At 41.9% G+C, this 22,816-nt stretch overlaps 1 protein-coding gene across 2 annotated transcripts in view; it reads left to right on the top strand.

The window, feature by feature from the left end:
• The window catches only part of SH3KBP1 (SH3 domain containing kinase binding protein 1), a 337,971-nt gene that overhangs the window by 203,102 nt on the left and 112,053 nt on the right, over positions 1-22,816 (top strand). For both annotated transcript variants that reach the window (XM_075854029.1, XM_075854030.1), the window contains one exon: positions 2,728-2,921. In XM_075854029.1, coding sequence (XP_075710144.1) covers positions 2,728-2,921 — 194 coding nt within the window. The remainder of the gene's footprint in view (positions 1-2,727; positions 2,922-22,816) is intronic.

The following is a 22,816-nucleotide window of genomic DNA, read 5'->3' as shown; positions in this document are numbered from 1 at the left end:
TAGAACTGAATGTGTCCGTAATTGAGGCCTGTATTATGGTCCGCAATTGGGGAGATTTTTTACGGACGTGTGCATGGGGCCTTACTGTCCTAGATCACCAAGAATGTTAACATTAACTATGTCACTACCCTAGAATGTTAACATTGCCCCATTACTACCCTAAAACACTAAATATTTAATAATTTACCCCCTTTACTCCCCTAGATCAACAGGAATTTAATCATTAACCCCTTCTCTGCCTAGACTAGGATGTTTCTGTTCATCCTAGCATGATGTCTAATAACCATTCCTTTCCCTCGGCCCACTGACACTTCTACTGAAAATTCCACCGTCAAAATGGTCATATTACTAGTCTGGGCCTGCCAAGGGATCACACAAGAAATGCAGGGTTTTAGCAATCCAAGTCAGAGGATTAGCAGGTAGTTAGAACAAACAGGAAATGCTAGGTAGCCGAAAGCAACCACTATAACTAGTACCGAGCAGTGTATTCCACTCTTTCCTAATCAAGTCCTCAAGGAACCCCAACTGGTCACATATTGAGGATTTCCTTAATATTACAAAGGAAATGTAATTAGATTCAGTAAATCAATAATTAATATTATTTCTTTAAAATCCTCAAGACATGGCGTGTTAGGATTCCTTCGGCACTGGTTTGAGAAACAATGGTCTAGCCTCTTGCCTGACTGGCTGAGTGACTGTGTGCAAGCACTGCCCGGTTACATTTTCAGTCTTATAGGACGAAGTTCGAATCTGGCAAGTTAATTTTCTTACTGTATCACAGTAGCATTCAGATCTTTACTTTGTTGTGTTTTTTCCTTAAACGTTACTCATGCCCAGCCAAGCGTGCATGTTTATTTCAATGTGAAAAAGTAGACAAGCTGAACTCCTGGACTAACCAAACGATTAGCCATGTTGAAATCAAAGATGCTCGTTCCTTGTTTCCACTGCCATTGGGGCACATTAGATTGTCAGGATTTGCCATCATTAATCTACTGTTTTTAGGCTTCTCTAATCTAATTTTCTTGTGTATGAAGGCAAGTTATCTTAGATTTGTTGCTAGAATGTTGGAGAAATCCTGAATATCAGGAGGACGCCTACACTTGCATGAGGAGAACATGTAACCTTTATGGAGATTTTGTCCTGATTGTGTTTATTGGGTTTCACACAGTGGGCCTAGTGAAATCAGTGGCGCTAACCATTGATTCATTATACCACCCATATAAATATGTCAAAAATTGGAGTGTGTCTTTGCTCCAATGACATGAATAGCATAAAAATGAACTCCTATGCACCATATTTTATGTTCATACTGTAGGAAACCCTTGATAATAACAAAACTATAATTTAGAAATAGACAGCAGAGGAAACATAAGGTCTCGTTGAAAGCTTTTGCTCACACGACTCCATTATTTGTCCCATAAAGAAAGTATTTAACAATGATCTACCTGGTAGAAAGTCATCTAATTGGTTTATTTCTGCCCGTGTACCACATGTCCTTTTAAGACATCATTATGTCTATTTAAAAGGTTGTTATGACTTTTATACAGTTTTTGAAGTGAAAATGTCAGTGTTTGTAAATGTGAATACGAGTGTACAGTAATTGTTGCTGCTGATGACAACTCTTAGAACACTTGTACACAGTGAAATAAACGGATGTATTAGTCTTATTTCTCTCTTAGCCCACACTGACAAGCTAAGCACAAAAGAACACTCGAGGACAAATCAGGACTCAGGGGAACAAAATAAAAAGTGATAAGTTAAGGTGAAATTATGTTTATTGCTACCAATACACAATTGAAATTTATTTTGAAAAGCAAGAATGCGATTTATAGTTGTTTGAAATGTAGTCACGAGGTATGTAAGTGAAGGAGAAGCTGAGCACCATGGGGTTTGGTGGCGGCAGGTAGTGGTATTTTAACAAATTAGTGGGCCCAGTGCAAAGGTTTCATGACTGCTTCCCCATTTAGACATTGTTCATTATCTTCAACACAATCAATTAAACGTTAAAAAAAACTATTAAATCTGTTTAGGCACAACTTTTTAGACACATTATTAATGGAAAATGTTTGACTCACAGGTGACATCTTCCCTGACTGAAGTAATTTACTTTCTCTTTTCTTATCCATCCGGCCCAGACCGCCATGACGACTTCTTTAAGCTATGACTTGTCTCTGTAGAGTTTGTTGCACAGACATGTTTGGCTCCATGATTTTAAGGCACCCTCCCCACCTTTTGCTAATCCTCTAAGCAAACCCCCATCCTCCTGTTACCCTCAATTCTCTGCCTGCTGCTGCCCCATTACTATACCTGCTAAATAATAAATAATAGTTCCCCACACAGAGCCACCTCCAGGGTAACACGGTGCCAGGCGGCCCAGTGCAGGGGCACAGTATGCCCTGTTGTTAAAGCGGCCCGAACTGCAGGCTACATTTTTGGTTCCTATTGGGCAAATTGCCGCAAGAAGATAAGGGAAACCCTTGCATATTTCAGACCGAGCAACCAAGGGGGATTAAAAATATAAGGGTTTTAGAGATTGTATATTGGTGTTTCAATAAAATATCTTGTCCCTAGGATAAAGCTAGTTAACATTTTTACATAATTGTGATTTTCTCTAATCCAAAACCTCATTTACTACAAGAACAATGAAGAAGAAACAGTTACCTACTTTTTTTTTTATTTGCAAATGAGACCAAGTTGTCATAGCAATTATGTTTTTCTTTCTGGCAGGATTTAAAGATACTGCCGGCTCCGAGAGTGATGGGGGCGAATCCAAGTCAGAAGGGACTAATGGAACAAGTGGAGCAGAAAACCACGCGAAAAAGATCAGGGGATTTGGCTTTGGGGATATTTTCAAAGACAAACCAATTAAATTAAGACCAAGGTCAATGGAAATGGAAAATGACAATGCTGCAGTAGAAAAGGTAAATATGTGTCAGTATGCTGTACATAGTATCATTGACTGGGTTTACTATACTAAATACAAGGGATATAAACTTGGACCTCCGGTCCACTGTAGAGAATGTCACATATAAATACCAGAAAGCTTAATGTCCTTCACAGATTCTTCATACTTTCCTCCATACCTGATCAAACTACTTTACTGGATATACCCTGTTGTAATATTGCCACCTCTCTTTTCCTCATATGTATGTGAATATATGAAATATCTTCTTCCGTTTCCTTGGCTTTTTATGAGTTGCACCAGAAAACATTTGTAGTCCAGTAGTTACCACCAGCAGTGGTTGAGCTCCTTCTGACAGGTTCTCCCTGGTTTTCAGGCACCTGCTTTTGCTAAAGCAAACCACATAGAGCATAAACTACACATTTGTAGATTACTGGTACCCAACTTTCTCCTGTGAATAAGCAGGTTTTTTTGGGGGTTCTAACCTGTATGAGCTGCCCGATATTACAGTACATGCACAGGTGTTACTAGGTACTGATTTAGATTTGTACCATTCATGTGGCACATAACATTTCCTCCAATTGCATATTTATTTCCAGGTACCTGCATAGTGCCAACATGTTCCACAGCGCTATATTTCTATAATTATCACATTAGTTCCTGTTCCAGTGGGGTTTACAATCATATTTCCCTATCTTAAACATACAAGAAAATGTGCTGCAACATAGTCCTTCATGCTTTTGATTGAAATCTACAGTTTAACATACCTTGTTATAGTCAGCTATAAACTTAAGCTGTATATCCGGTGGTGTTTTACAATTGGTGGCCAAAATGACATTCAAGAATAAAAAAAGATTTTTCACTAGACAATTTAAAGTTAGTACCACATACATGGTTTTCCAATCTTCTTCTGCAAAGTAATTTGAAATGTACCAGTTGCAGGTTGTACTCATATGTATAGACAAATAAACGTATCTGTCTGGGTAGTTGAGATCAGAAAATTTAAGGTGTTTTTATGTTTAACACAAAATTGTTTTTTATGCTATTCTGTGTTTATGTGGGCCAAATTCATTCTAGGAAAGGCTGACATAGAAAAATGACGAGTTTAATTTTGGTAATCGATGCAATAGGCCCTTTAGAAAGCAATGAAATCAATTATTTGTCTTTTTACATCATAAAATGTTCTTGTCTTTGTTTGAGACCAGTTTATTACACGTGTTGCTCACACAGGTTGTGTTTTGGAAGTCTCTTTGGATTTTAAGCCTGGGATTTTTAATCTGAAAAAACAGGATAGCATTTAGGTGTCAATGATGCTTGGTCTAAACCCATTTTAGCTTTGACGTGACAGTATACCTACTGTTAAGCCTAATACGATTTTCTTACCAACGACATTTTATATGTAGCAAAATTTGTATCTGATGATTGTGGACACAAATATAAATTATATTATTGCGTCACTCTAGGTGATGAATAAAATTTGTTAAAACTGCTTGATATCCCCCCTTTCCCTATAGAGCTACTAAGAAAGAGTGCCCCTTACTTTGGAGATTAGAGAAGCCAGACACATGGAAATCAGCTAATCACCAGGGTTGCCTCATTCTTAGAAGAGGTTGCCCAGCTGGGACAAGCTCTTTAAGGCCCACAACATCTCAGATATTAGGGATTCAATAAGAATAACGGTATAATAATGATTTTGGAGCAGTTATCAACCACCTCACTGGCTCGCCACCTGTAAACCCAAGCTCATTATATGTCAAAAATGTTTAAGATGATTTATTATGTTTATGTTTTCTTCCCCTTCTTAGACTCTGTTCACATCTGTGTTAGAGGCTTCATTTGTAGCCCCCATCGGCGTTTTTTTCATATTTGACATTAAAAATAGTGCTGCAAGCAGCACTATTCTTGCCATTAAAGCGATGGAAACTGCAACAGAACCCTGACAGAACCTATTGTAAGTCAATTGAGGTAATCAGGTGCAGTTGATATCCGACGTACAAAGGATCTGGCACAGCATTGTAGTTTCCGTTATAAATGGAAGACACGATGTATATGTACAGTGCCTAATTTGTCCTTTCTTTCATTAGATTATAATTGTGTTCCCCAATCAGTAGCCCATGAGTCACATGGGGCTCTCCGACCCCTGCATGTGGCTCCCCAGCTGTTGGCCACCTCCAAATCCTATTGTACTCTAGTGGCACTAGGGAGGTCATAGCATTAGTACAACTTGGTTACAGTTTTAAAACCATATCCCTGGCACACAACACCAGGGTAAGAGCCATATCATTAGGTCATAATTGTAATAGAGTTTTTCCTTTTCTATACTTAGTCAAGCTCAACATCATCTGCCGTATTTAAAAGTTGCTCGCAACCTACAAAAAATATCGACCACTGGTTCGACCACTGATCAACCACTGGTTAACCTCTGATAGACCACTGGTTAATATCGACATATTAATCTCCCCAATTATGGTGTCTATTCATTCCTTATATGGTTTAGTATTATAAGGGGTATTCCTATTCTCTAAAGTGATGGAATATCGCTAGGTTATGCCTTCACTTTTATGATCAGTGGGGGTCTAACCTCTTCCAGCGATCCCTCCATTCTCAGGATCAGTGATGGTTCCAGAGGTCGGATCCCCACATTTATAAAGTGATGGCATATCCTAGCGATATTTCATCACTTTATAAGATTGATAAAACCCTTAAATTGCTATAGAGTCTTGACTCTACAGCTATGAAGTGAGTAGACAATAGGTGCACTTTAAATCTAATTTCTTTATTGGCTTGGTTGACCTGGAGCAATCTTTATGTGATCTGTGGCCTACTGTTTTGTCTTTCTGTCAGATACATTTACCTCATGTGTTTATATTTAAGTTGAATAAAATCCAATGAAATATTCATCTAATATAATAGTCAGATGTTGCCTTCCCTTTAGATTGTGTTATATGCCTAGAAGAATCCAAGAAAACATATTACTTATGTATTTAATAATTAGTAACATAACAGAAATAGATGTATATTTTCAATTGTCGTTTCTGCTTCATCATAGATATAGAATGCAAATCTACATTATTCTCACTATAATGCTGTCAGTAGGGTCATACATAATAACCATCCTACAAAAATCAATCACCATCCTATAATCAACCTTAAAGCAATGACCAGTAACATACTTGAGAAAAATGCTGGAATTTACTTTATTGTGTAAGATTTCTACTACTAGTTGTTTCTGATGTGATCTCTCCATAGAGAACATGGCTGGAATATGGTGACTATGTTCCATAATATATCACAGATTATCTCTGTTTCCATTTCCATACATCACAATTATTTCCATATTTGCACTTCCCAGGATATTATATACTTTGTGGTAACCAAAATCTCCTGGAAATGTACAAGTAATTTATTTTCCACTTTCCAATGGGTAATTGTTGTTCACCTTCTCCGCCCTTTCCTTTGGTCTGCCATAAATTGATCTCCATCATGACCTTAAAGGACCCACCTGTCTTGCTAAATGATTTATTGGACCAAGTTTTTCCATCTGGGAAACCTTGATCAATAGAAGAGCAGGATAATTGGCTTTGTGTATTCAGTCGTTATATTGATATATTGTATATAAGAAGTCGGATGGACTTTTAGGTTAAAGCAAAACATTTAATTTTTATTTTTTATGTTTATGATAATTCAACAAAAACATTTTTTACTTGCTCTAAAACCTATAAAACAAAACAATTCTGACTTAAGTGTCCATATTTACATCTATATTTCTACCATATTTAAAGGCACATAAGTTATTGAGACCTGAGCATTGCTCTAAACGGCATACACAGTTCTGTAGTCCATGTGGAACATCTCTTACTCAACATCCACTGTGGCAAAGAAATAGGATTTGCTATTACAGCTGGGCTCTTGTGCCCGGGGAGCCCACAGAGAACTGTGTCATAATAGGAAAGAAGCACTATGTGCGGGCAGTGTGGAGGCACAATGGCATACATTGCGAGTCATCATATTCATCTGCACATGACATTATTGGTGGTCTAAATTAAATTGATGCCATACTTTTTGTGTATAACAGTGCATATTGCCTTTCCTGATGACATTGTAATATTGAGATGCCCTTAAAGTAATTGCCCATCTTTTTTGAACGAGAGCGAATTGCTGGCTTTCGAGACCCTGGCAAACAGCTGATTTGGGACATGTGACCGCTATAGGGGAAATGTATTATTACAAGTGGTCATTCAAATATTTGGGTCAACCAAAGTGAGAGCCTCAGCTTGTTAATGTCTCTTAACTTTGGCTGATAAAGGGGGATCTGGAAGTGAAGTCCCTAATCTATGAAATTTATATGCCCTAAAAGGGCACATGGAACAGAGTTGTCAAGATGGGACTACTCCTTTAATATATTTTTATAGTGGTCAGAACTTCATTTTTTTGTCATACAGAGTTTCAAGTATTGGTGCCATTAGCCTGTTGATTTACATTTCCTCTTTGATGGCACGGCATGCTGCTTTTGTTACTCAACAATAGTCGATGTAACTACCCACTTGATGTATTCATGAAGTTTCTCTAGCAAGGTGATTTGATGTAGGGGTGCGGGTCTGTGTAGGTTGAGAAATTCTAGGACATTTGGCATATTATGTCCCTTAAGAAATGATTCACTTACCTTCTTCTGTTTCTCAGCAATTTAAAAATTGAACACTGAATATCAATAAATCACTTATTCTTATAGATATATAACAACCAGGTCCTCATTCGCAACAGCAAAAGTACTGGATTAGTTTTTCTTTAAGTACTTAACATTTCTTGACATGTAGATTACCTGAATTTAATTTTTTTTTACATTTGGCATATCCTGTTATCTTTTGCTGGTCAGGCCTTTCTCTGGCTGCAATATATGGTTTAGCAATATAATTGACTGTATGTTATTTTAATGTTATTCTAGTTTTAGGAGACAAATAAAAGATAAATGGAGCAATATTTTAAATGTAGCATGGTCTTTGACCACTAGTGCGGCCCAGGCATTACCATGTTCTGGCTGGTAAGGCCCAAGTAGAAAAAGTGTGAGGAGCCCTGATTTTGGCAGTCCATATTGTCTGCGCTTTACACTTTCACTTACCATTGACAAGTAGAGTTATTTTACAAGGCTCCATAGATTGCACTTACAGATGCTGCATTTCTTAAGGGGATTTTCCAGGATTTAAATATTGATGGCCTATGCCTGTGATAGGCCATCAATATTTAAAAAAACTCCTTTACTGATGATAATTACGTTTCATTGAAAGATAATCAACTCATTTTTATTTGTCTTCTCCCGTACCATCGTGCACTACCGTAGATTTTTGTACTATTCAGGGGGAGAATCTGGATGGCAAACTCTTTGAGCATTATATTGACTACTATTAGGGCTTGTTACCAGCGTACTACCTGTGTAGATGAAGAAGAAAATTAAAAAACAGCTGAATAGAATAAAAACTCTGACAACTCCGGGGCTGATTTTTTCAGGATAAGAAAAATTAATTGTAAATCAGAGGATTTCTAAGATATTACAACTTGTTCTGCTATTGTGTCACACCTCTCATGTTTCAATGTGGTTTTCCCTGGAGGTCATTAGCCATGAATAACTTAGTTGCATGTTGTTATAGAGGAAAGAAGGATTTTGTCAGTGTCTGTTACAAAACGTTAGTATAATAATGTATAATAAGTAGAATAATGAGTAAAATAGATATACCTTGAAATCCTGAGCCCAAAAAGTACTTTTGATTTAAAATAAATAGATTGTCCCATTGGCACAAGGGTTACATGTTGTTTTTTCATTTTGACACAAGATCTTGACCTCAGTTTGTCTTGACTTCACACCTGTCCTGTTATGTCGGAAATGTTATCTCCCCAACATCTGCTGTTGTCGGAACATTAGAGATGCTCTCATACATGTTAGATTGTTGTCTGATACCTTAGGCTGACTTAATGTGTCTGGCCAGCTTTGAAGAGATTTTCCCACCAATAACATATATTACCGATTGTCACGTTGGGTACGTGGACCCACTGGACTGTACCGCCTTAACGGTATGGCAACTGGCCAACAGGACACAGGCCAAAGTCTATAGTTCGTATAGGTGTACCTGAGGTAGCTTCGGACAGTAGCAAGGCAGGATTGGAAGGGACTTTGGCAGCAGGCGGACACCAGGCGTGGTGTAACAGGACAGGCGTGGTATATAGCACAGTGCAACTCCAACTCTATACGGCACTTGACCAGGATAGCACAGGATACAGGTAGCAGGAACAGGAAACACTGGTAACTGGAAGACACTAGGAGACCATTTGCAGTGACAAACTAAGGTAAAAACAACAAAGCTCAGGCAAGGCAGGAAGGGGCTGGGCCCTTCTTATCGTCCAGGGTGCTCATGAGCATATTTGGCACTTAACTCACACATGTGTGCGCTCTGGCTCCTTAAGGCTGGACTGAGCTCGCGAGCGCACCCTAGTGGTCACTGTGGAACAGGACGGCCACATGTGCAGACATCTCTGGAGGGTAGGGCGTCGACCGGATGGAAGGAGTTCGTGGTCAGCAACCACGGACGTTACACCAATTGATGGGGTCAGGTCTCTCAGACCCCCACTAATCGCTAGAGTGGGGTATTCTTGTCCATTCCCATCAGAATTTTTTTTATGTATACTTTTATTTTATATGCACTATCATACATAGAAAAGAGGGAATAATAAAAATGACACAAAGAACCAAAAGGGTGACTAAACGTTCAACAAACTTCCGACATGTCATAGTGACATGTCAGAAGTTTTGATTGGTGGGGGTCCGAGCACTGAGACCCCCACCAGTTGCTAAAACGAAGCAGCAGAAGTGCTCGTGTGATCACTGAGCCGCTGCGTTTCTGTTCGGCTTTTTCCGGACCCCTGTCAATCAAAACTTCTGACATGTCACTATGACATGTCAGAAGTTTGTTGAAAGTCTAGTTACCCCCTTCTTCCCCATTTTCCTCCTTCTTCTTTGCATTACTGTGTGCTGTTAGTCCTGACAATTTTCTCAGGGCATGATACAGTTCACCCTGCCATCATTGCAGACATTTGGGGTCCCCACAATTTGGTTGACTTTGCTGTCATCATCCATGCATTGGGGTTAGGCTAACTATCCCCCTGATCATGGGGTGGTTGCCTTAAGTGACACATTTAGCTCTGCTTGTCCTCTTCTGCCATTCACACACACAACAGGGTCCCCTACTTACCACAGGGATCGTTTAGTGGGTGATTACTTTTATATCTGTTCCTTATACGTGTGGCAATGGGTGAGTGTTAATCATTACTGTATCAAATTTATTGGTTCCACATTGCGTACTGATGGCAAGCTCTGTCAGTTCTTTTTGTTGTTTGTCCTGTTGCCACTGTGCTATCACAATGGGTGTATGTGGCCGCTTTCAGATCCCTAGGTTACCAGGGACGCATGTTGTGGCTGCTTGGTCATTGGCTGTGGGTCAAGGGGCACGTCTGTGCCCGTGACATCAGATCCATGACGGTGGCGGGCGGGGACTAACCGGCCGGATGACGCGTCATCGCTGAGTGGGAGGAACATTACTTACTTATGTCCGGCGTCTGCCTGCCGTTTGTACGGCCATCCGACTAGTGTCGTGCACACACCGGAGACTGTAGAGCACGCAATAGGTGCTCACCGGCTATTAGTTGTTGAATATATGAATAAATGTGACCCCTGATGATGCACTCTAAAAACGAGGCGTGTAGAAACGCGTAGGGATGCAATCTTAGTGGTAACTGTGACCGAAGTGTTATTTAATAAGAAGGGAGAGCGACATGTTGGTGCTGGAGGTGTACATGGATATGTGATACCTTAACTGCACCCTCCAGTCTGGTCACACTGCCTATGCCTGTTTGGTATTTTGGCTAATGAGCCATTTTTTAGTGTCTTGAATTACCTCAATAAAATTCTGTTTTTAATTGTTTACACAGGCAACTTATACAGCATTACATACATACATACATACATACATACATACATACATACATAAAAAATATTCCTCAAATTATCTCTCAGTTATGTTCTGAACTCAGTATTACATTAAATAACCAAAGTAGGAGTCAAATATGTTACCGAACCAGAGCTGCAGTCAGGGAATGGCCCGTTCTGCTGGAGCGATCAGCATATGATTACTCGTGTTACACTCCCTTGTGAGGGCCACACCTCACCAAAAACTGGACTAAACCTCACAGTTTGAGATGCACTGGCCACAACTGATACATTGTAACAAACCCTCATATTTGAGCAGGAAATGGTCAGCATGAGTTTTCAAACTGTGAATGTAAACAAGAATGATTCTATTTACTGAAAGTAAGGAGAGATCTTAAAATTCATGAGGAATCGGTTGTATTACTTTTTTATTATAGAATGATTAAGATTTAGTTAATTAAGTCTAGACAACGCCTTTATCATATTTTTTTTAGCTTCACAGTTGTTTACTGCAAAGTGTGAATTGGATTTCAGATCATCTTATTCACAACAATGGTACATCCAGCTTGGAAAACCCTTGGTATACATGCACCCTAAATATAGATTATAGCAATTACAGTATGCTTAGAAATGACTACTTACTAGTACAGGCAGCCATGGAGTAAACAGCTTACTAAAGGGGTTTCCCCCTAAAACACTTAACAGCTTAGAATGAGGGAGTCCCTAGATCTATGTGTCAAAGTCTCATTAACATGTTATAAAAAAAATGGTAGTGGAAAACCCCTATAATGATCAATGTAGAATCCAGGGGTGTAGCTAAAGGCTCATGGGCCCCGATGCAGAAGTTCTTATTGCCCCCCCCCCACAAACTTCTCATGGCCAACGGTCCGCAGCTTTCAGCTGCATCGCTGGGTCTCCTAAGTGACCCAACAATGCAGCACTAGCAGCCAGGGGCGTCACTAAGGACTTAAAATGTCTGGGGAAATAGCCCCAATACATATGTGTCAGCCCAAAAAGTGTGTGTGTGAGTGTGTGTGTGTGTGTGTATGTGTGTGTATGTGTGTGTATGTGTGTGTATGTGTGTGTATGTGTATAGGAGACAGCATATATATAGCACTACGACCCTATCAACTATGAATTGGATTAGATACATTGGCTCAGCAGACAGTATCACACATGATAGGATTAGATACAGTGGCTCAGCAGACAGTATCACACATGATAGGATTAGATATAAGGCCCAGCAGACAGTATCACACATGATAGGATTAGATACAGCGGCTCAGCAGACAGTATCACACATGATAGGATTAGATATAAGGCCCAGCACAGTTTCACACATGATGGGATTAGATACACAGCTCAGCAGACAGTATCACACATGATGGAATTAGATACAGTGGCCCAGCAGACAGTATCACACATGATTAGATAGATATAGGGCCCAGCTCGCTGACAATTTGGCTCCAGCGCTGGACTTAGCTATAAGGCCCAGCAGACAGTTTCACACATCATGGGATTAGATACACAGCTCAGCAGACAGTATCACACATGATAGGATTAGATACAGTGGCCCAGCAGACAGTATCACACATGATTAGATAGATATAGGGCCCAGCTCGCTGACAATGCGGCTCCAGCGCTGGAACCAGGAAAGGTAAGAATAATAATTTTGCTTCTTTATGTGTTACTAATTATTTTTGTGTGTTTGTGTTTTTTTACAAGTTCGGTTGTTGGACTACTTCAATGACAGCGTTTTTTTATTTCAATAAAATATTTTTTCTATGTGCTTGTATTTTTTTTAAACTTTATTATTACCGCCTTAGTAATGGCCGCTGGCTGATTGACAACCTCCATTACTAAGGCGGGGCTTAATGTTAGCAGGTGCAGAGGCTAACACTAACCCCCATTATTACCCCGGTTCCCACCGCCACCAGGGGTACTGGGAAGAGCCGGGTACGAACCAGTACTTGACCATCTGTAGTGACAGTCAGGTATCGAGGCGGCCGCAGGCTGGTAGTATTAGGCTGAAGAAGGCCAAAAACAGTGGCCCTTCCCACTCTTGTAATGCTAGGCTGCTGCTGCTGTGTTGTATCTGGCTGGTTATGAAAATTGGGGGGCACCCCACATCGTTCTTTCCAATTATTATTTTTTTTTTAAATGACGTGGGGTCCCCCCCATTTTTCATAACCAGCCAGATACAATAAAGCAGTAGCAGCCTAGCATTACCAGGGTGGGAGGGCCACTGTTTCTGGCCTTTCCCTGCCTGATGATACCAGCCTGCGGCCGCCCCGGTGGCCTACCATCACTACAGATGGTCAGGTACTGGATCGTTGGTGGGTACCGGGGTAATAATGGGGGTTAGTGTTAGCCTCTGCACCGGCTAACACTAAGCCCTGCCTTAGCAATGGATGCTATAAATCAGCTGGCGGCCATTACTAAGGCGGTAGTAATATAGTTTTAAAAAAAAACACAAAGACATAGAAAAAATATTTTATTTAAATTAAAAAAATCCACACAACCCTCATTAACCATTTTATTCATAATAAAAAAAGCAGTCATCGAAGTAGTCCTGGAATCCGACGTAGTCCATCGACCGAACCTGTAAGAAAAAACAATTAGTAACACATGTTAGGCTTAGATACAGGGCCCATATGTAATACTGTCTGTGGGACCCTGTATCTAAGCCTACCACAAGGTAGGCTTAGATACAGAGTCCAGCATACAGTAATCTTAAACAGTATAAGATTACTGTGTGCTGGGGTCCCGTATCTAAACCTACCGTGTGGTAGGCTTATATACAGGGCCCATCAGACAGGATCACACATGGGCCATGTATCTAAGCCTACCATGTGATTGGCTTAGATACAGGGCCCAGCAGACAGCATCACACAATCTGTGATCCTGTCTCATGGGCCCTCTAAGCCTGCTACATCGTAGGCTTAAAGGGGTTGTCCAGTCCCTAAACATTGATGGCCTATCCTCAGGATAGGCCATTAATAACTGATGTGTTGGGGTCCGACTCCTGGGATCCGGCCAATCAGCTGTTTTGAAGGGGCCGCAACACTCGTACGAGAGCTGATTCCCCTTCATTTCTCTTACTCGCTCACACTGTGAATCGCCAACACGGATTCACAGTGTGAGCAAGTGACCGGAATGAAGGGGAAGCAGCTCTCGTACGAGTGCTGTGGCCCCTTCAAAACAGCTGATTGGCTGGCTCCCAAGAGTCGGACCGTGCCAATCAGCTTCAGCAGACAGGGATATTAAGCTTACCCTCCTCCTCAGCCGCTGCGGAAGTTCTGTCCTGACTCTATCTGGGATCACGATGTTGTGCGCGGCGCATAGCGTTGTAACGTCATGCGCTGCACACAGCGCTGTGACGTCAGGACCTCCGGAACCAGGAAGGTAAGCACTGTCAGTTACTATAGTAACAGGGGCCCGCGTCCCGAGTTACTATAGTAACTTTTTATTGTTGTGGTGTGGGGGGCCGCGGGCCCCCCTGGCTTCGGGGCCCGGTCACAATCGCGACTGCTGTGACCCCTATAGCTACGCCACAGGTAGAATCTCAATTCAAATTGAAGGACCAATTTAAATATATACCTGTCCACTGACAGTTGTATATACTGTTAAATATCAAAAAAATCACAAAAAAACAAATACATAAGTAAAAAGTAATATTTAGACCTGAGTAATGTAAAAGTTATGTTAATCATATTTATTTAATTGCCTTCAAGGCTATATACACCTTTAAAACGTTTTTTTGTTTGTTTTTTTTCAATAAAATGTGTATTAGTGTGTTTGGTGCATCTTTCTAATTACTTTTTATTAAAAATTCTTACTTTTTGAGATACAGCTGCTTTGTATCCTGTATACAAAGAAGCTGTATTTTGTGCTGAAGCCTGTATCTGTCAGGTCAGTGGCACTGACGGGTTCAGTGACAGTGGGTTAGACACGCAGGATCCACCAATCTCGACCACATAACTTAGATCTGACCCACTGTCACTGAACCTGTCAGTGCCGCTGACCTGACGGATTCAGCTGCTCTGTATAAAAATAGTTTTTAATAAAAAAGTAATTAGAAAGTTGCACCAAACACACTGATACAAATATTTATTTATAATAAAAAATTAAAAAACGTTTTCAAAGGTGTACATAGCCTCTAAATTATTGGGATATTTATGAAATATTATTTCATTGTAATATTATATGTAAATATAACTAAAGGAATGACTATTAGAGGATGTGCTGTAATGAGAGTTTTCTAAAATACCCAAAGTGCCTTCCATCTACTTCATGCTGTGATAGTCAGTTAGCTGCTATGGAAAGGTTCACAGGAAGTCACAGCCTGCAAGCTATTTTCAGACAAGATAAAAATATTAGAAAAAAAAAATATTTACAGCAGTCCATATGGATATTCACTTTAAATACTGTAAGTGGGTCATTGTACTTAGAAGTACATAATAGGGAAATGTTTTTCCATAAAAAATTAACAAAGTTAACATTTGGTTGGACCGTGTCTACTTCATCATTGCCACATTGAGATGCTTTAAAAAGGGAATGTGTTGCCAGAAAAACATGTTTTTTTTTTAAAAATTAAACATTTAGTGTGTGGGTGATTAAACATTGTTCAAATTTTTTTTATTTTTTTCGCGAGTCAGGAAATATTATAAATTTTTTCTAATTTATAATACTACCCATTTTTGGTCACTAGATGGAGCTAGTTCCCAAAATTGCAGCATTGCAACATTGGGTTAAAAGCCCTCGCTCTAGTGAGCTCTCAGCATCCCCCCCTCCTTTATCCTGGCTAGTGCCGGGATAAACGAGGGGTTTGAAAGGTTTAACCTCCTACACTGTGTGTCGCCATTTTTTGAGGTAACCCACAGTGTAGTAGGTTTACATACAGTAGTAAACACACACAAACACTAACATACATTGAAATCTCTTACCTGCTCCTGCCGCCGCGGCTCCCTCCCGCCCGTCCGCTCCCTTTGCTGCCGCTGTTCCATGTGCACAAGTCCGGAAGCCGCGACCGGAAGTAGTAATATTACTGTCCGGCCGCGACTTCCAGTCCACAGGAAAATGGCGCCGGACGGCGCCAATTTCGAATAGGATTGTGTGGGAGCGGCGCATGCGCAGTTCCCACACAGACGCCGTACACGGCAGTCAATGGGACGGGAGCCGTTCGCAGTCCCTATGGGACTGTGGCTGCCGTATTCCATGTCTGTGTGTGTCGTTAATCGACACACACAGAAATGGAACAAAAAATGGCAGCCCCCATAGGGAAGAAAAAGTGTAAAAATAAGAAACAGTAAAACACAAACACACAAATGAAAATAAACGTTTTTATTAAAGCACTAACATCTTTAACATATAAAAAAATTATTTGTGATGACACTGTTCCTGCCACACTGCTAAATGAACCACAATAGGGCAGGTTTATCAATATTGACTTTAAACACCACTATACAAAGAGAGCAAGACTGGAATAGAGCCAAGGGAGACCCAGTAAGGAAGCAGTCCCTCTGTCAAGGTCTGTTGCAGATTCTGTTGCAGATTCGGAGATGGCGAAGTTGCAACAGGTTGTAGCGTGAGGCAGAGATGTGGTCAGTAAACAACCCAATTTTGGCACACAGATAAGCAACAACATCTTGTAGTGTGAGGCAAAGACTTGGCCGGTAAGCAGTACACAAATAAGTTCAGTACACAAATAAGCAGCAATAGGTTGTAGCATGAGGCAGAGACGGGGTCATTAAACAATCCAAGTTCTGCATACAGATAAGCGGCAACAGGTTGTAGTGTGAGCCAGAAAGCAACTAGGCTAGAGGCAGGAAGGTCAATAGTTTGGCAAGGAGGATGTGCAAGGTCCAGGCTTATATAGGAGCCAAGAGGTTGAGACTAATCAAGGCACAGAATTTCCAGAGGCAAGATTCAAGAGAAGCCAGATACTAAACACAGCATTGGAGCTGTCCAGCAGCACCATCATAGCTCAATGAGCAGAGCTACTGTCTGAAACACAGGAGTCTCTGGTTTCAAATTCTGACACCCTGGAAGTCCAAATATCATAGAACTTATTGAGGGTGTTGTTGGGCTGGGCCGTGAGATATTAGCAGACAGCAGAGATACAGTGCAGCGAAACTGGTCTTCTCCAAAACAAGGCACTGAAGCATTTAGCAGCTGTTAAAAGATGAAGGCGCAATATGGTGGCACGCTTACTAATTGTAACAGAGGGAGAATTAATCAAGTATAATAGTGGAAGAGTGGGAAATCGAGACTGAGATCCTGAGAAATCTAAGCCTGAACCTATATCCAGTAGGATTGCATTCTAGGGAAATCCCAAAGTATGTGAGGTAGAGAACCTGAACCAGTACCAGATCACCAGCAATTAGCAGAAGCAGCAGGGTGAAGTTTGTGGAGTAGTGCATGGGTGTGATACCAATGCATTAGAACCTTGAGCTGATTTTCTTTGTGTAAAGTACAGATAGAGGCGTGTGAGCAGATACACTGCCAAGTTGGGATCGGGAACTCCCTTCCCAGATACCGCTACCAATGGAGCATGTAAGTGGGTTTATTGGCCGTATGAAAAGGGTGATCATTGAGGTTACAGAAAATGTCTGATATCAGTTCACAACGAGAGGGTCACAAGGCACAAAGTCTCCCAAACTAGGTCGATGTGAGGAAATCTGCTAAGTAATGGCAACATATCTAATTTGAGTATAACCGAATAGGGCCCGTGAAGGAAGGTGACATTTATCACTTAATGCATCAAAAAGTAAAACTGCGTCTCTCAGGGGCTACAATATCCACAAATTGGAGAAGTTTTGCAGAGACTCAAGAGCGAGTCATGGTAGCTGTCAAGCTGCTTGGGAGGAGCGGAGTGCGCAGGAAGGAGATCATCAGAGAAGAGGGAGAGGCTAGCGAATAACTTGCGTTACTAGTCCTCCATAGATTACAAATAAACTCAATCGGGTCAAGAAGATACATTGTCAAACGTGGTGGCTTGAACACCACAGAAGTGGATTCAGATTAACAGGGGCCAACATGAGTTTTGCAATGTCAACTCACTTACTAAAGGTGTGCAGTGAGGCCCAAGATGCAAGATTTCAATGGTGAGTAGCTGTATAATATTCTGCTAGATCCAGCATCGGAAGTCCACCCTGGGACCTATTAGTGAGAAGAACTGATTTTTGTATTCAGTGAAGTTTCTTGGCCCAAATTAATCTTCGCAAGTCCACATGAATCTGACAGAGCTCCGTCTGTGGGACTTGCACCAGTAGTATCTGAAAGAGATATACAAGCTTGGCAATAGTCTCATCTTTACCGAAGGGTAGTTAAAAGCGTTTTGAAAAAAGTATGTGGGAGCAAGATATTTAAGGCTAGTGGTCTGCCATGTATATGCATAGGTTGCTCTAAAAGTATGGTAAAGATTATCACAGAGGTTAATAGGCAGGGCCTCAATTTTTGCAACGTTATACTGATAGCCAGAAACTATATTGTACTGATTAAGGACACAATGCAAGATCGGTAAGGTACTATGCAAGTATTTTTCTGGAATAGTAAAATGTCATCCGCAAATAGGAAAATTCTCATTTAAAAATAAATTTGGGCAGCTAGGGTTCAATGCATAACGCAAAAAGGAGGGATGAGCGAGGACAACCCTGCTGATTATCTGATTATTTCCACAATCTCTTCAGCAGTTGTAGGCTTATTGAGCGATGAGATTGCATCAGCCGACAATGTAGGGAGGGGAGTAGTGTTCAGATAGGATGATAGTCGGGCTTTATGTATATTGGGATGTATGGAATAATAAGAGTGAATAGAGTCTGGGAATGAACCGTATATATGGAAAATTTCTGCTATGGCGTCCGGATCATATACTACATGACCCGAGGTAGATTTAAGGAAGTAGGGAGAGGCGTGAGATTGTTGATCCCTAAATTTTTGGGCTAAAAGACTGTGCGCCTTAGTACTCATCTCATAGTAAGTAGCCTAGTGAAGGTTAGAAAAGGAAAAACCATAAAAGGGGAAAAGATAAGAGGTAATAAGATATTGTCCCCAAACAGAGTGGAAGGCTAAAATCAAGTAGGCATCAAAGGAGGTTCAGTCTCCATGAGTAGACAGCAGTCCACTGGAAATCAGGTCATCAAGTCCACAGGACAAGGTGAACAGTGATTTTGGGATCTTCATTTAGATGGACGAATGAGCTGCCATTCAACCTCCAGTAACGGAAGAAGTAGATAAGTGTCCTATTCAGAGAGCATATGTGGAATAATTTACTGGGTATCTCAGAAATTAGGAAGATCTTCAGGATAGTTCAGCATCACTGAACGGCCGTCTTGGCAGTAATAAGACTAAATGGCAAACACCTGGTAGGGTATATCATTCCTTCTCAATAACGCAAAGAAGGGGGAAGATGTTGTGTCTGTTGTAGAGTAAGCTAGATAGATTTGAGTAGGTGAACCTTTATGTAAGAGAGAGAGCGAAGATTGAGGTCTTTTACTATTATAGCCTCCCTCAACTCATAGTCTGCAATCCTGCAGATGACATCTCTCAGATGAGAGGTAGAGCCTGTAGGCCTGAGGGTCTTATGGGCTCTGTCTGTCTTGATCTTGTGGGATTCTGGTTATCGTAAGAGTTTATTAAAATAGCCTCCAGAATATAATTTAGATCCTCGGGACCGTCAGAGTCTAGAAAGCCGCGGACTTGTATATTGTTATGAAAGCCTCTGTTGCAGGGCTACTGGGGATGTTTTTTAGGTCGGCTGCTTGCTTAGTAATAACAGCTCTAATTTGTGATCAGATAGTGATATTTTCTTCCAACAGTTCAACCAGAGCACAATGTGCTTTAAGTGTTGTGTCATAAGAGATATTTTAAAACAGATAGTATAACACACTAGGTAGCACTGGCAGCCGCCAGTCTCTCTCACCCCAGTGGCCACCAGCCTACTTGTCCTCTGCGCCGGCGTCTCCCTGCTCTGGGTCTCCGACTCGCTCTGTTCTCTCCCCCGCTATGTTCCCATAGGGTGCATTTGTTGGGAGTAATATTCCTGGTGCACGCGCTGGCCCTTTAAGAATGGGGACGAGTGCGCGCACCAGGAATATTACTCCCAACAATTGCCAGCACACCCTGGACTATAAAAGGAACTCTGTATCATATCAAAGGGGAGAGAATAGACATGGATCGCACATCCACTGTATACTATCATCAATGCGGCTAGGCAAAATATATAAATATGAACGAGAGGTTCTTTGTAACATTTTGATCAAATTGTATGTAAGCCCACTTGCCACTTCACGGCGACCTCTAAAAGTGGGTCCCTACTCTAGCGGTTGCAGCACCGCATGGCGGCTACCGCCACCGCAGCACCGCTCCTGCAGAGGGAGCAACCCAGGGGCCCAAAAGCACCCATGCCTTCAGATCGTGCCAAGCCTCCTTGGCTCTGGGCCACGTCCCCCCACAAGTGCAGCACTACAGCAACAGACACCACCACACAGCACCACAACATGTGAACAGATGGAATGTGCTCACCTTGCCATGCGCCCCCAGTGGCCAACTGAGAGTACAAGCAGGAGCAGGAACACTTATGAGGTCATTCCTAAATTAAAATCAGCTGGGCCAAAAGTGTGGAGTGCTGGTACCAAGTAAAACAAAACAACAGAGGGGATAGACTCTGTATCATATCAAAGGGGAGAGAATAGACATGGACCGCACATCCACTTTATACTATGATCAATGCGGCTAGGCAAAATATATAAATATGAACGAGAGGTTCTTTGTAACATTTTGATCAAATTGTATGCAAGCCCACTTGCCACTTCACGGCGACCTCTAAAAGTGGTTCCCTACTCTAGCGGTTGCAGCACTGCATGGATCATAGTATACAGTGCATGTGCGGTCCATGTCTATTCTCTCCCCTTTGATATGATACAGAGTCTATCCCCTCTGTTGTTTTGTTTTACTTGGTACCAGCACTCCACACTTTTGGCCCAGCTGATTTTAATTTAGGAATGACCTCATAAGTGTTCCTGCTCCTGCTTGTACTCTCAGTTGGCCACTGGGGGCGCATGGCAAGGTGAGCTCATTCCATCTGTTCACATGTTGTGGTGCTGTGTGGTGGTGTCTGTTGCTGTAGTGCTGCACTTGTGGGGGGACGTGGCCCAGAGCCAAGGAGGCTTGGCACGGTCTGAAGGCATGGGTGCTTTTGGGCCCCTGGGTTGCTCCCTCTGCAGGAGCGGTGCTGCAGTGGCGGTAGCCGCCATGCGGTGCTGCAACCGCTAGAGTAGGGACCCACTTTTAGAGGTCGCCGTGAAGTGGCAAGTGGGCTTGCATACAATTTGATCAAAATGTTACAAAGAACCTCTCGTTCATATTTATATATTTTGCCTAGCCGCATTGATCATAGTATACAGTGGATGTGCGGTCCATGTCTATTCTCTCCCCTTTGATATAAAAGGAACTCTGCCCACTACCTCATTGCCTGATCAATGTTATGTCTAAACCTGTGTCCGTGTCAAGTTCAGTGTCTGTTGCGTCTTCATTGTCCGTGTCAAGTCCAGTGTCCGTGACGACTTCAGAACCCGTGTCCAGTGCCAAGTCCATTGTCCATGGTGATTTCAGTATCCGTTCCCGGTGTCTGTGCCAAGTCCAGTATCTGTGACGACTACAGCTTCTTATAGTCCGGCACGAGCCAGCTTCTGATTATCCAGCACAAGCCAGCTATCTAGGTACTCTCGCCCTAGTGACTGTCTTTGACATTTTGTTTGACCAGCTGCTACTCTGTTATGGTGGAGTGGCACAGTGGGTCAATTCCATCGCAAGTCGTCTGGACATCGCTCTTGTTCCTAATCCGTCAGCTCCAAAAGTGGTAGCTTAGTTCCAGTCAGCCCGGGAGCCGTAATTCAATTGCCACTTCCACTCCGCTATGGTGGGGACCCCAAAACCTGTTGAGGCTTCCTCAATCAATGTAAGATCCATTTTTAACTGCATTTTCATCTGTTTCCATCAGACCAGACAAAAATAGCCTTTATCATCTCCCTGTTGTCTGGCAAGGCCTTGGCATGGGTGAATCGGGGTCCACTAATCTTCAGTGCTTCCTGGACACCTTCCGCACAGTCTTTGAGGAACCATGCCATACATCTTCTGCCTCCGCTTCCCTTCTGTCCCTTCATCAAGGAGGTTTATCGGTAGGAGAATATGACATACCATTTCGGACTCTCGCAGCAGAACTTGCTTGGAACAATGAGGCTCTAGTAGCAACCTTCTGGTAAGGATTAGCCAGTAGCATTAAAGATGAGCTGGCAGGACGTGATCTCCCTTCCACTCTGGATGCCCTAATTCGCTTAGCAACAGGTATTGACCTGAGGTTCCAAGAACGCTCTCAGGAAGTTCTCCGAGAGGGAAAGCCCTCTAGGCTGGAGCCTAATTTTCAGAGACCCCTGCTACTTCTTTCCGCTACTATCTCTGAAGAACCGCTGCAGGTTGATCGTGTCCGATTATTGGACCAAGAGCGGCAGCATAGATGTGCAGCTAACCTATGTCTGTACTGTGGAAGAAACGGTCATTTTGTGCGGCAGTGTCCTCTGAAGACAAGAAACTCCAGCACCTAGGGTTGACAGGAGAGACTACCCTATGTGAACCTGTGCCCTCTGTAAAATTCTCTCCTAAACTCTTCATTTTAGTCTCTAACTTCGCTGGTGAGGTCTCACATTCTGTCTCGGCCTATTTGGATTCTGGAGCGGCCGGGAAATTCATACACTAGGCCTTAGTAGACCGTCTCCACTTGCCCATGACTCCTATCAAGAAACCTCTTGTGGTGGTCACCTGTTGCCAGATCCAATTCTGTTCATCACTGAACCGTTGAAGTTGCAAGTGGGTGCTCTACACTCTGAACAAATAGTCTTCTACATCTTGCCCGTGGCTATTAATCCAATTTTGTTGGGACTACC

Source organism: Rhinoderma darwinii, chromosome 2 (genome assembly GCF_050947455.1).
Source record: "Rhinoderma darwinii isolate aRhiDar2 chromosome 2, aRhiDar2.hap1, whole genome shotgun sequence".
Taxonomy (NCBI): domain Eukaryota; kingdom Metazoa; phylum Chordata; class Amphibia; order Anura; family Rhinodermatidae; genus Rhinoderma; species Rhinoderma darwinii.
The sequence above is the reverse complement of the archived record's forward strand: the minus strand, read 5'-3'. Positions and strand labels throughout refer to the sequence as shown.